The sequence below is a fragment of the Salvelinus sp. IW2-2015 genome, linkage group LG24 (genome assembly GCF_002910315.2).
Source record: "Salvelinus sp. IW2-2015 linkage group LG24, ASM291031v2, whole genome shotgun sequence".
NCBI classification, from domain to species: domain Eukaryota; kingdom Metazoa; phylum Chordata; class Actinopteri; order Salmoniformes; family Salmonidae; genus Salvelinus; species Salvelinus sp. IW2-2015.
In genome coordinates this window covers 2483573-2497880 of record NC_036864.1, presented here as the reverse complement: position 1 = coordinate 2497880, position 14308 = coordinate 2483573, and the positions used below count along the sequence as shown (strand labels likewise).

At 43.3% G+C, this 14308-nt stretch overlaps 1 protein-coding gene across 1 annotated transcript; it reads right to left on the bottom strand.

Moving 5' to 3' along the window:
• Nucleotides 1-2300: 2300 nt before the first annotated feature.
• Nucleotides 2301-8275, bottom strand: pyroxd1 (pyridine nucleotide-disulphide oxidoreductase domain 1). Its single transcript, XM_023969464.2, has 11 exons — nucleotides 8103-8275; nucleotides 7924-8004; nucleotides 7590-7709; nucleotides 5594-5722; nucleotides 5426-5499; nucleotides 5029-5326; nucleotides 4711-4813; nucleotides 3361-3473; nucleotides 3116-3238; nucleotides 2824-2961; nucleotides 2301-2640 (listed from the first exon to the last, which is right to left on the bottom strand). The coding sequence occupies exons 1-11, from the start codon at nucleotides 8178-8180 to the stop codon at nucleotides 2392-2394; spliced, it is 1506 nt and encodes a 501-aa protein (XP_023825232.1). The 5' UTR covers nucleotides 8181-8275; the 3' UTR covers nucleotides 2301-2391.
• Nucleotides 8276-14308: the final 6033 nt, after the last annotated feature.

The window sequence follows — 14308 nt, the reverse complement described above, 5'->3', positions numbered from 1 at the left end:
TTGAATTCACACAATTCTCTAAAAACAGAGCCATTCACATTTAAATAATATCTCTCTTTGGTTATCCTCAAAATATACTTAGATTTTATGCAACAGAGTTGGATTTATTCTTAACTTGTTTGGTAAAATGACTTGCATTGATTTTTATTAACTATGTTGGTTCTATTCACCACAGGTTTTTTTTACAGTGTATTGCAGATGACTCATAACCCTTTTCTTGAAAACAATGTTAACTCAAGGTTTGATATTGATACGCAAATCTGTTCTTAACCCTGCAGGATTCAGTCAAGAGCCCCGTTTATACCTGGTGCTAACACGTGTCCTGATCTTGTCCACATGTTTAGACGATTAAAAGAACTGATTGTGATCAGATTTTCCAGAGGTATCGGGGACGAATTGATTGGTTGGATGAAAGGTCGATGGACAGGTCAAAGGGTGGAGTGTACAGGTGAGAGTCAAATAAAGAAAAGCCTTCTTTAGGGAAGTAGGTTCGAGGGCGTTAAACTCGGTTTGCGACACACAATGTTGCCAGTTGGAATGCCAATGCAGCTTTTGTATTCCAACCTTACTAATCACAATTCTACCTGACTGAACAGCTTTATATATATGTAAAAAAAAAAAACTAGTTTTGCCCTCCCAATTGCTTGCGCAATAGACTAGGCACTGGGATAGGGACCGGAACGTCAGGTTCTAAACTTGCCAATGCCCTTTCTCAACAAAGGTATATTTATAGCCTTTGTTACACCTTGCATTAACATGTGGTTTTCGAGATCAAATCAAGATGATCCGATCACTATTGGCGTCTACACAAGGATCACACACACACGCGGGTTGACTCATAACCTGCAATCTGCTGTTATATCCGGGTTTAGGGTCACGAAATAGTGTGGATGATGGGGGAGTGGGTTGCGTGCAGGTTGAATAAAGAGAAAACAATGCATTAAAAAAATCCATAAATCGATAATTATTGTGCAATTCATATCTATAGCTACATTGAGATTTATCTTTCATTATTTTTATCTGGATTGAGTGCGTGGGCCTAACTGTACACGTGCCAAGTTACACATGCTTTGGTAACTTGGGCAGAAAAAGTTAACATCGATCCACTGAGGCAAAAATCCACTGAGGCAAAAAGGGAACTAAGGCGCATTTTTTGCGGGTTAGTCGGCTGTGGGCCTCATATTTTCACTATCACATAGTCGGGCGCTTGCGGATGGGTTATTAGCAAGTGCTGGTGAACAAACAGCTGACCACTGCATCACTAGTCTACACATTTGCAGCAACTACACATGGTATTTTAATGTCACATTGGCAATTTAAAGTGACAGAAAATATATGCATATCAGATTTTAATCTGTTTTTCTTGCAGTCTGAACAGCCAAAAAGCACATGGAATCTGATATTTCAAACCACCTTCAAAGGTGATTTTAAATAAGATAAATCTAGTTCCTGGCCATATGCGACTTGTTTGAACGGTCAAATCTGATTTATTTGCCCTCAAGTGGTTTTTAGTCATTTGGCATATCGTGTTGCTTCCTCGCTACTCTTGACAGTTTGACAAGAACATGTGGTAGCTAACTAGCTTGTTAATTGTTTACAAACGAGTGACTGTGCTAGAAAGCTAAATGGCTGTCCTTACACTATGATTTTGAACATTCAAAGCAACTGGGAAATGTCCATGGCAGGCATTGTTATCACTTTAGCTTGCTACAGTACATAACTTCTGAGGGATAGGAAGCACCAGCACCAATCAGCCTAAACCACTGCGCACACATCTGTTGTTACTATGACAGCTAGCGTAGCCATGTTAGCAAATGACTGCTGTCTGAACACACACACACATCCGATTAGGTCACTGTTTGGACAGTCAGTGTTCCAAAATGGATTTGAAAAATAAAACTGATTTGAGCATTAAGGGCTGCAGTGGGAACAAGACTATCTATCCACTGTGACTGCATTGTTACCAGATGACCTGGTCCCTCCCTGTATGCAAATTATTTGGCAGATATAGTTTCAAAACAACCATGTTTTATGTTAAAACAAATACTGACACATTAGGTCAATAGTGCCACCTGTCAACGAGGGAACTAGAGGGAGGGATTTAAATGGTTTGATAATCCAGATCTGTTTACACTATCCAGATACAATGTGTCCCTGACTACCTCCGGAGGTGGTCAGGAAGATCTGATCACAATCAGTTTTTTTTAATCGTCTACACCGGTCTAAAAATGTGGGCAAGATCAGGACGTGTTAGCACCAGATATAAACAGGGCTAAAGCAGACATCCAGTTTAGTATTGATTTACGAGGAAGTTCTTGGCGCCTCAGTCAAAGTAGTCTATGTCGGGGTTGAGTAGTAACCCTCTATAGGGTGTTAGGTAGACACACACGCTCAGTCAAAGTAGTCCTCTATGTCTATGTTGGGGTTGAGTAGCTCTTCTCCGTAGGGTGTTAGGTCCATCTGGTTGAGGATGAGGTTCTCAAAGGTCTCTTCCAGATCAGTCTCTCCAATAAGGACTGCTCCCAACATCCTCCCTTCGCTCAGCACTACCTTGACATACTCAAGGCCCTTAGTGCAGCGCACCAACAACTCCTGGTTCAGACCCAGACCCTGGCCGTTAAACTTCCCCAGCAGAACCACCTGGAGGGGGGGAAAAAAGCACAGCAAGTGGACACACCTTATTTAGCATTTCAAGCCGAGTGATGATTTGTTATTACAACGTGACGGGAAATTCACCTTGTTGCAGGGAACACACCATATAAGCAGATTCAACACATGTCGACAACTGATGTAGAAAAGCATAGCAACTTTGCCTTCACACACCTTGTAGTTGAAGAACTTTGTAATGTGAGAGAAGAGTTCAAAGCAAAAGTCCAGCTCTATGGTTTCAGACAGGACATCAGCAGCCATACATCGCCCTGCGTACCAGCCCATCTGACGGGCCTGCGTCCACAGACGCATCTACAGAGGAGAGATGTATACAGGATATCATGTCTTGTATCGCAACTGAATTGATGACAGGATAGTTCGCCACAAAATCCAAAGGCCTCATACCCAAAGGAATAGTCAGACGCAGCATAACGTGATTAGAAGTGATGCAGTGTGGTCTGTGTACCTGCTGCCAGAGGTGGCTTGGCTCCCAGCCTGCTGTACATACGTCTCCAGCAGCGTAAATGTCTGGTTCTGATGTCATCATGTGGTCATCCACTTTCAGCCCAGAGTCCTCAGCTAATGCAAACTGAACAGAATATGTATGGACAAACATTGGTAAATATTGCCTCTGAGTATAAGTGGCCTGAGTTGTCATGAAATAATGGATGATATGAAACATCTAGCATCTGTTTGACTTCTTTTCCTTACGCTGTTTCCATGGAGAAAAGGTTCGGTGTTTGGCACGACTCCTGTGGCACTGACGATGAAGTCACAGCCAAAAGTCTTCCCATTGGTCAGCTGAGCGTACACTGGCCAAGAGCCTATAGTAGGGGAAAACAGTACAGTGGATGAAAAGATAAATCAACTACACTTAACAGAAATATAAATGCAACATGTAAAGTTTTGGTCCCATGTTTCATGAGGTGAAATAAAAGATCCCAGAAATGTTCCATATTAACAACAAGCTTATTTCTCTCAAATGTAGTGCAGAAATTTGTTTACATCCCTGTTAGTGAGAATTTCTAATTTGCCAAGATAATCCATCCATCTGACAGGCATATCAAGAAGCTGATTAAACAGCATGATCACTACACAGGTGCACCATGTGCTGGGGACAAAACACCACTAAAATGTGCAGTTTTGTCACACAACACAATGCCACAGATATCTCAAGTTTTGAGGGAGTGTGCAATTGGCATGTTGACTGCAAAATTGTCCACCATAGCTGTTGCCAGAGAATTTAATGTTAATTTCTCTAACATAAGCCGCCTCCAACGTCGTTTTAGAGAATTTGTCAGTACATCCAACCGGCCTCACAACCGCAGACCACTTGTATAGCGTCGTGTGGGCGAACAGTTTGCTGATGTCCACGTTGTGAACAGAGTGCCCCAAGCTATGGACAACAAACACAATTGCATTTTATCTATGGCAATTTGAATGCACAGAGATACTGGGACAGGATCAAGCCATTCATCCACCGCCATCACCTCATGTTTCATAATGCACAGCCCCATGCTGCAAGGATATGTACACAATTCCTGGAAGCTGAAAATGTCCCAGTTCTTCTATGGCCTGCATACTCACCAGACATGTCACCCACTGAGCATGTTTGGAATGCTCTGGATCGATGTGTACAACAGTGTGTTCCAGTTCCCGGAAATATCCAACAACTTCGCACAGCCATTGAAGAGGAGTGTTTAAACAACATTCCACAGGCCACAATCAATAGCCTGATCAACTCTATACGAAGGATTTGTGTCACGATGCATGAGTCAAATGGTGGTTTTCTGATCCACACCCCTACCTTTGTTAAGGTATCTGTGACCGACAGATGCATATCTGACTTTTGTATATGTATAACTCAGATATACAAAATGTGACTTTTTGTAACTGTAACTCAGTAAAATCTTTTAAATTGTTGCATGTTGCGTTTATATTTTAGTTCAGTATAATTTACTATTTGATTAATGGAAACGAACACATTTTCAGCACATCATATTTCCATCTCTTTCACACCGGTATATGTTCCATTGTCATAGAGTCATAGGTTTCTCTCACCAGTGTCTGCTGTCTGTGAGGCAAGTGGTGACAGCAGGAAGTCCTGGTGAGTGTAGATCTGTTTCACCTCAGACTGGTACTCCACTGACACCCTGTGAGACACCTGGCCACAGCAAGAGTTAAAACAACTTAGGTCAGCCTACTACTCCAGGCTGATCTTTCTTTCCTCGTTCCAGACAAATTCCCATCTCTGAATGGATACGTTTCCACCAACGTGTTATATTTGTTTATGACAGATTTATAAATGAATAAAATTGCTTTACTAAAACATTATTAAAGTTGTATTCTATAATTGTGAAAACACAGAGGCACACTTACCTCCTCTGCTCCTCTCAGACTGATGCCTTCATGCCAGTCTGGTCCCAGGGCACTGCCTGGCTCTTCCAACCCTCTTCTCTGGCCTTGTCTGTCGCCACCTCCACCTACAGCAAGGCCCTGCGTAGCTGCAGGCCCCCCCTCTATGGTGTAGCGAGCCCTCTTACAGGTAACAGCTCGCTCTGGTTTGTCTGTGTCCAGGGAGGGGATCAGGAACTGGGCTGCTCCCGCGTCAAAGAAGGTGTTTCCTATGGCCTTGTCTTTCACTGCCCAGATCACCTCACAACCTTCCACCTCATACCTGAACCCAATATACAGTACATTTAACTATAATATATATACACATTTGAAGATTTTAGAACAAGACCAATTCAGACAAAAATAATGTCGATATACTCACACTAGTTCCAAGGCAATCCCTCCGTTTCCAACGACTACAATTCGCTTGGCTTTGGATAACCGCTTCTGAAACTCCTGCCGGCACAAAAGACATCATGAGTACTAGATTAACTGAAGCGAATGGGTGGTAAAACAAGCATATCTTAACTGGGAAGCCATTGTCAAGTACCTGGGCACTGTCTGTGTCTCGTATCCCCAGCACATAGGGGTTATCCTGGGTAAGGAGTTTGGGTCTGCCCCCGCTACAGATACACAGCTTCTCATAGTGGATCTCCAGACCATCCACGGTCTGCAAAGTCTGAGAGAAGCAGGAAGGAAGATCACGTTATGCTTGCATTTTAATAGCACATACTGTACTGTATGCATGCTCTGTATGACAATGGATGACATAGTAATTGATGAAAATACATCCAGAAGGTGGTAGTGTTGGACAGGGATTTATGCTTGGGACCTAATGGTACACTATATATACAAAAGTATGGGGACACCCCTTCAAATGAATGGATTCGGCTATTTCAGCCACACCCGTTGCTGACAGCTGTATAAAATCGAGCACACAGCCATGCCAACTCCATAGACAAACATTGGCAGTAGAATGGCTTTACTGAAAAGCTCAGTGACTTTCTATGTGACAACGTCATAGGATACCACCTTTCCAACAAGTCAGTTCGTCAAATTTCTGCCCTGCTAGAGCTGCTCCGGTCAACTGTAAGTGCTGGAATTGTGAAGTGGAAACGTCTCGAAGCAACAACGGCTCAGCCGCAAAGTGGTAGGCACACAAGCTCACAGAACGCGAACGCCGAGTGCTGAAGCACGTAAAAATCACGTCCTCGGTTGCAACACTCATTTCCAAACTGACTTTGGAAGCAACGTCAGCACAACAACTGTTCGTCGGGACCTTCATGAAATGGTTTTCCATGGCCGAGCAGCCGCACACAAGCCTAAGATCACCATGTGCAGTGCCAAGCGTCAGCTGGAGTGGTGTAAAATTCGGCGCCATTGGACTCTGGAGCAGTGGAAACGCGCTCTCTTGAGTGATGAATCACGCTTCACCATCTGGCAGTCCGACGGACAAACCTGGGTTTGGCAGATGCCAGGAGAACGCTACCTGCCCGAATGCATAATGCCAACTGTACAGTTTAGTGGAGGAGGAATAATGGTCTGGGGATGTTTTTTATGGTTTGGGCAAGGCCCCTTAGTTCCAGTGAAAGTACATCTTAACGCTACAGCATAAATTACATTCTAGACGACACCTACAGCACCCGATGTCACAGGAAGGCCAAAAAGATCATCAAGGACAACAACCACCAGAGCCACTGCCTGTTTACCCCGCTATCATCCAGAAGGCGAGGTCAGTAGATGTGCATCAACGCTGGGACCGAGAGACTGAAAAACGGCTTCTATCTCAAGGTCATCAGACTGTTAAATAGCCATCACTAGCACATTAGAGGCTGCTGCCCTATATACATAGACTTGAAACCACTGGCCACTTTAATAATAGAACACTAGTCACTTTAATAATGTTATTTTTGCATTACTCATCTCCTATGTATATACTGTATTCTATACTACTGTATCTTAGTCTATGCCGCTCTGACATTGCTCGTCCAAGTATTTATATATTCTTAATTCCATTCCTTTACTTTAGATGTGTGTATTTTGTGTAGTGTTGTGAAATTGTTAGATATTACTTGTTAGATATTACTGCACTGTTGGAGCTAGAAACACAAGCATTTCGCTACACCCGCAATAACATCTGCTAAACATGTGTATGTGAAAAATAAAATTTGATTTGGATGAATTGGAACGCCGACTGAGCCAAGCCTAATCACCCGACCTCACTAAAACATGAATGGACTGAATGGACTGAATGGAAGCAAGTCCCCGCAACAATGTTCCAACATCTAGTGGAAAGCCTTCCCAGAAGAGTGGAGGCTGTTATAGCAGCAAAGGGAGGACCAACCAATTAATGCCCATGATTTTGGAAGGAGATGTTCGACGACCAGGTGTCTGCATACTTTTGGTCATGTAGTGTACATTAATACATTTGAAAGGTTATATTAATATAGATAGCTATAATATAACTGTATACATTAACATAAAAATACCATATATTAGCCTAATCGAATGCATTTCAGCCTGTGTGTGTTTACTATTAAACATACATGTTGTTGTGCATGAAGGGCCTTCACTGCAGACTGGATGACTCTCAGGTTGGGGTACTTTTCCTCTAGAACACTGGAGGGCCTCTCCTCCACATCAAACTCCTCCAGCGTCTTAGATACCTGGCCAGGGAGGGGAGTGTATGGGTTACCGTTAGGGCATTATGAATTACTGGATGAACTATGGACAGATCTATTGTAGACATAGCTAGAGTATTAACTCATAAACGAATGCTATTTTGAACAGATTAGTAGTCTATAATAAAATATAGACTATAACTTTTATCTTTGACACAATTTAACAATCATGATAGCTAGTCTTTCTGTGTATGATCACCTGTTTGAAGTTGCAGACTGCCTTAATCAGAGGGGCTGCTGTCAGGAGAGCAACATCAGCTGATGGGAACTGGGAGGCCAGCTGTCAAAGACAATCACACAACAGCGTAACATGTCAAGTTGATAATGTTACAGGCAGTAACGTTGCAGGCAGTTTGACAAAGTGCACAGTGGTCTCACCTGCTCAGCACACGTTACACCTGCAATGCCACCACCGACGACCACAAACTTGAATGTCTTTTCGGTATTTGCTGCCATCACTGTTCAGCTAAACTAGCAAGTTAGCTAGCTAGCATGCCTGCATTGACAGCAACTGGAGTTCTCGCGCAAGGTCCTTAACGTATATTAGCCAATTTAATTGTATCAGTTTCTAATGGACTGCACTGTATGCATCCAAATTGTTTTATGTCAAAAAAAAGTAGCAATACATTGTTTAAATGCATTACATTCACTATTTTGTTGCTCTAAATTTTCAATATAATGCACTTCCTTGTTTGTGACCAAACTATGGCAAGCGGCTGGGTCAAAAGTACATTTCATTATGCAGAGAGAAACCTGTAAATACTGGATCGTAAAGGACAGGCAATATGGATTTTCTCCTTTGGAAATGGAAAAAAACTCTACTAGCAAAAACATGCAAGTTTTACTCCAGAATATTTTTCATAATATACAAACCATATGTTTATTATTTTCAAAACACACAATTGGTGTGGCCTTTTTATTGGGACAGTTCAATCAATGGCTCTCTCTCCTCTAGCTAAAAAGTGATGCCACCAGCATGCGTCACCAATTATATAAATAGAGAGTGGAGGCATCCAGACAGAAATAAAACCTTGAGAATGAGAAAAATTACTTTAGAAAAAGAAAACATTGTAGAAACAGTGATAAGGCATGCCCTCGCTTTCCCCCATCAATATAGGGAGAGTGGCTGGGCAATCTATCACGCATACAAACCAACATTACCACCTCCCTGACAGTTTCAATTTCCACCCTTAGATTGAATGCCCTCTCAACCTGGCCTCTTGGGCCACACTGACCTTTGTAGGGGGCTATCCTTTATTTGGGGATCGGGGTGTGGGTGAGCACTTTTGGAAACATGATCTCATGTGAAATAAATGTGACAAAATGGAGATGCAACATTGTAACATGTGATACCACGAACCTACGCATGTGACAACATTTTTGCAGATGTGATAACCCAGGTGTCAAATGTCATTGAGAATATTTGACTTCAAAGGCATAATTGACATAGATTTAATTTAAACAGTCATGGTCACCTGCAGGTTTTGTCTTGTTCCCGGTTTGTTACAGGGACGTCCCCAAGAAAATGTTTAGACGTTTTTAGAACCTGGAGGTTTTTGTCTAGTTGCGGTCAGTGACTGACTTGGACTGAAATAGGTGCCTGTACTCATTTTGGGTGCTGGTACTGTTTACATTCCGGTGCAGGAGTTCCATAAAATGTTCAAGCTAATATTTTATAAGGTGGTACAGGATCTCAAGCAGTAGAACATTTGAAGAGCCGGTACACAGCTCAGTTACTGCACAGGTCTTTCCAGAGATATTAGATCGGGTTCAAATCCAGGCTCTGGCTGGGCCACTAAAGGACATTCAGAGACTTGTCCCGAAGCCACTCCTGCGTTGTCTTGGCTGTATGCTTAGTATGCTTGTATGCTTCATTGTCCTGTTGGAAGGTGAACCTTCGCCCCAGTCTGAGGTCCTGAGTGCTCTGCAGCATGTTTTCATCAAGGACCTCTCTGTACTTTGCTCTGTTCATCTTTCCCTCGATCCTGACAAGTCACTTCCCTGACCAAGGCCCTTCTCCCCAGATTGCTCAGTTTGGCCTGGTGGCCAGCTCTAGGAAGTGTCTTGGTGGTTCCAAACTTCTTCAATTTAAGAATGATGGAGGCCACTGTGTTCTTGGGTACCTTCAATGCTGCAGAAATGTTCCTTCAACCCCATGGCTTGGTTTTTGCTCTGACATGCACTGTCAACTGTGGGACCTTATATAGACAGGTGTGTGCCTTTCCAAATCATGTCCAATCAATTGAATTTACCACTGGTGGACTCCAATCAAGTTGTAGAAACATTGCAAGGATGATCAATGGAAACAGGATGCACCTGAGCTCAATTTCAAGTCTCATAGCAAAGGGTCTGAATATTTATGCAAATAAGGTATTTATGTTTTTTATTTTCAATCAATTACCAACATTTTCTTTGCACATTTGTGGCCTGCTGGAGGTCATTTTGCAGGGCGCTGGCAGTGCACCTCCTTGCACAAAGGCGGAGGTAGCGGTCCTGCTGCTGGGTTGTTCCTCCACGTCTCCTGATGTACTGGCCTGTCTCCTGGTAGTGCCTCCATGCTCTGGACACTACGCTGACAGACACAGCAAACCTTTTTGCCACAGCTCGCATTGATGTGCCATCCTGGATGAACTGCACTACCTGAGCCACTTGTGTGGGTTGTAGACTCCGTCTCATGCTACCACTAGAGTGAGAGCACCGCCAGCATTCAAAAGTGACCAAACATCAGCCAGGAAGCATAGGAACTGAGAAGTGGTCTGTGGTCACCACCTGCAGAATCACTCCTTTTTGGGGTGGTGTCTTGCTAATTGCCTAAATTTCCACCTTTTGTCTATTCCATTTGCACAACAGCATGTGAAATTTATTGTCAATCAGTGTTGCTTCCTAAGTGGACAGTTTGATTTCACAAAGTGTGATTGACTTGGAGTTACATTGTGTTGTTTAAGTGTTCCCTTTATTTTTTTGAGCAGTGTACATATGAGATGAGTAATGTAGGGTATGTAAACATATAAAAGTGGCATTGTTTAAAGTGGCTAGTGATACATTACATCAAGATGGCAAGATGCAGTAGATGGTATAGAGTACAGTATATACTGTACATATGAGATGAGTAATGTAGGGTATGTAAACATTATATGAAGTGGCATTGTTTAAAGTGGCTAGTGATACATTTATTACATACATTTTTCCATTATTAAAGTGGCTGGAGTTGAGTCAGTATGTTGGCAGCAGCCACTCAATGTTAGTGATGGCTGTTTAACAGTCTGATGGCCTTGAGATAGAAGCTGTTTTTCAGTCTCTCTGCCCCTGCTTTGATGCACCTGTACTGACCTCGCCTTCTGGATGATAGCAGGGTGAACAGGCAGTGGCTCGGGTGGTTGTTGTCCTTGATGATCTTTTTGGCCTTCCTGTGACATCGGGTGGTGTAGGTGTCCTGCAGGGCAGGTAGTTTGCCCCCGGTGATGCGTTGTGCAGACCTCCCTACCCTCTGGAGAGCCTTACGGTTATGGGCGAGCAGTTGCCGTACCAGGCGGTGATACAGCCCGACAGGATGCTCTCGATTGTGCATCTGTAAAAGTTTGCGAGTGTTTTTGGTGACAAGCTGAATTTCTTCAGCCTCCTGAGGTTGAAGAGGCGCTGCGCGCCTTCTTCACCACGCAGTCTGTGTGGTTAGACCATTTCAGTTTGTCCATGATTGTACGCCGAGGAACTTAAAAATTCTACCCTCTCCACTACTGTCCCGTCGATGTGGATAGGGGGGTGCTCCCTCTGCTGTTTCCTGAAGTCCACGATCATCTCCTTTGTTTGGTTGACGTTGAGTGTGAGGTTATTTTCCTGACACCACACTCCGAGGGCCCTCACCTCCTCCCTGTAGGCCGTCTCGTCGTTGTTGGTAATCAAGCCTACCACTGTAGTGTTGTCTGCAAACTTGATGATTGAGTTGGAGGCGTGCATGGCCACGCAGTCATGGGTGAACAGGGAGTACAGGAGAGGGCTGAAAACTCACCCTTGTGGGGCCCCAGTGTTGAGGATCAGCGGGGTGGAGATGTTGTTACCTACCCTCACCACCTGGGGGCGGCCCGTCAGGAAGTCCAGGACCCAGTTGCACAGGGCGGGGTCGAGACCCAGGGATAATTGTATGGCTAAACAGTGCAAATATGACCTATGCAGATCGATCAAGTTGGCGAAACACAAGTAGAGGAACAAAATATGTAGCAGGGACTTCTAATGATCCCGGATTACAAAAAGAAAGCCAGTCACAGTGCAGACACCAACCGCGCCCTACCGGACGAGCTAAACACCTTTTCTCACGCTTTGAGTATAACGATTCTGAGCTGCCGAGGATAGCCCTTGAGGACAACGAGGGCTACGTGCTTACGGTCTCTACGGAGGACTTACTGTATGTAAGTCATTCAAGCCCATCAGAGCATGTGCAGACGAGCTAGCTGTTGTGTTTTCTGAAATTCTCACTACAAAGCTCACAGCCCTGGGACTGAACTCCTCCCCATACAACTGGGTCCATATTTGGGGCATGGTTAAATATATGCATATTTGTGCCAACTGCCAGTTAACCTACTGTGCTTTCACTGACTCTTCTGTTGACAACATGCAACATTTCTTGCTCATTGGCAGTATACTATACCAATTTTACCAAATTGTGCTTTTAACACAATGCACATTAGTGACCGCTGCTGGTCAGCAATGAAAGACAGTTGATGTTCATAAAGAAGTTTATTCAACAATAAATCAAATCTCCAAGACGCAGTGGTTAATCATGGGTCTTAGTAGCCTACTATCTGTTACAGGTTCGCACCTTCCGTGATGTGTCCCTTTTTTGCTGTGAATACCAATCCCTTTTTTTTGCTGTAAAAAAAATTGAATCTATGGCATTATTTAGGATAGAAGCTTATACTTTACCCTTTTTCTTTTTTTTAACAACAATGTGCAGAAAGTGTGGTGTCACAACTATTTTTCTAAATAATATGCCTTCACCAGGATCCAACACCTTTCCCTATCATCTGTGAGTGTGGTCCCCAGGACCCAGACTACCTGCTGAGCTACCATTCAGGTGACTTGCATCAAAAATACGTAACGATACATTGTAAGTAGTGTCAAGTAGAGGTTGGTGTTTGCAACCAACTTTGAATCGAAGCACCAAACCACAGCAAAATCAATGGGATCTCGCATTTTTGAAAAACGACATGATCAAACGTAGCTTTGGACGTCATAATGATACTTGTGAAACAATCATCTGCATTTATTTACCTAGGCCAGTCAAGACTTTGAGTCCAAGTAAAAAATGCCTTGGGGACTATAGTGTAGCAGCGGCAGCCAATCAGAAGATTGTAGGTGTGGCTTATTAAAGGGGCATTCAGCTGTCTCTTTTTGGTCTCCCATGAGAGGGAATGTCGTCCCGTTGAATCTGCTCTGTTGTATTCTGTTCATAAACATTAAGCTTGTACATGATCAGTTCTCCAGCCTTGTTGAAGGCTGACATAAGTACATGTAATACCAAAGACCCATGCAGTATTTCATTTATTGATAGTCGCTATGTCATTGTAATAACCACTTCTCTGCTATACCATCAGGTCAGTGAGTGACAGATTAGCTACAGCAAATTACTGTGAATTTTACAATATCCCTCTTGTAACAAGTAGAAAATGATTCATTGAAAACTTAACATTAACTGTGTTAATGCTGCCAACAAGCTACAGGAAAATGCATAGTAATCTCTTAACAGTGCAACGCTTGATTGTCACAAGTGCTTAAAACAATTTAAGCATTGACGTGTCAAATGACGTGCTCAACTTTCATCAACATAATGATACACCCCTTAAACTGGTACAACATTTCCACTGATGGGTGGCACAAATACGACATATTTTAGACCATGCACACAAAAATGCTAATGAGCCCCACCTGTACATTGCCCCCACCTACATTTCAAACATTGCCCCCACCTACATTTCAAAGGCTAATGAGCCCCACCTGTACATTGCCCCCACCTACATTTCATCAGAAATGATTGTACCTTATATCGAATATAATGGGTAGAAAAATGTACCTTGGTACTAGATTATCCGCACATGTACCCTAAATGGTACTGACCAAGTGGCGCAGCGGTCTAAGGCACTGCTTTGCAGTGCTGGGGTGCCACTACAGCCTGAGTCACAGATGACCGGAAGCCCCATAGGGCACCACACAATTGTGCAATTCGGGTTAGGGGAGGGTTTGGCTCATTGTGCTCTAGCGAGTCCCAGGCGCCTGCAAGCTGACGTTAGTCAAACAGGGTTTCCTCCGACACGTTGGTGCGGCTGACTTCCATATTAAGAGCAGTGTGTTATTAAGAAGTAGAGTGGGTCATGTTTTGGAGGAAATGGTCTAAAATAATAATAACGGACCTTTTTGTAAACCGGGTAAAAACGATGTACCGTAACCGTAACCATACTCTAATTTTTTAAATATGTGGATATATGTTCTCGGTAAAAAACAAATATCTGGTGGCCCTGCTGAGACATTAATGCACTCCAGACCAAAAGGTTGCAAGTGCAAATCCCCAGAGCATTTATGCACACTTAATGTCA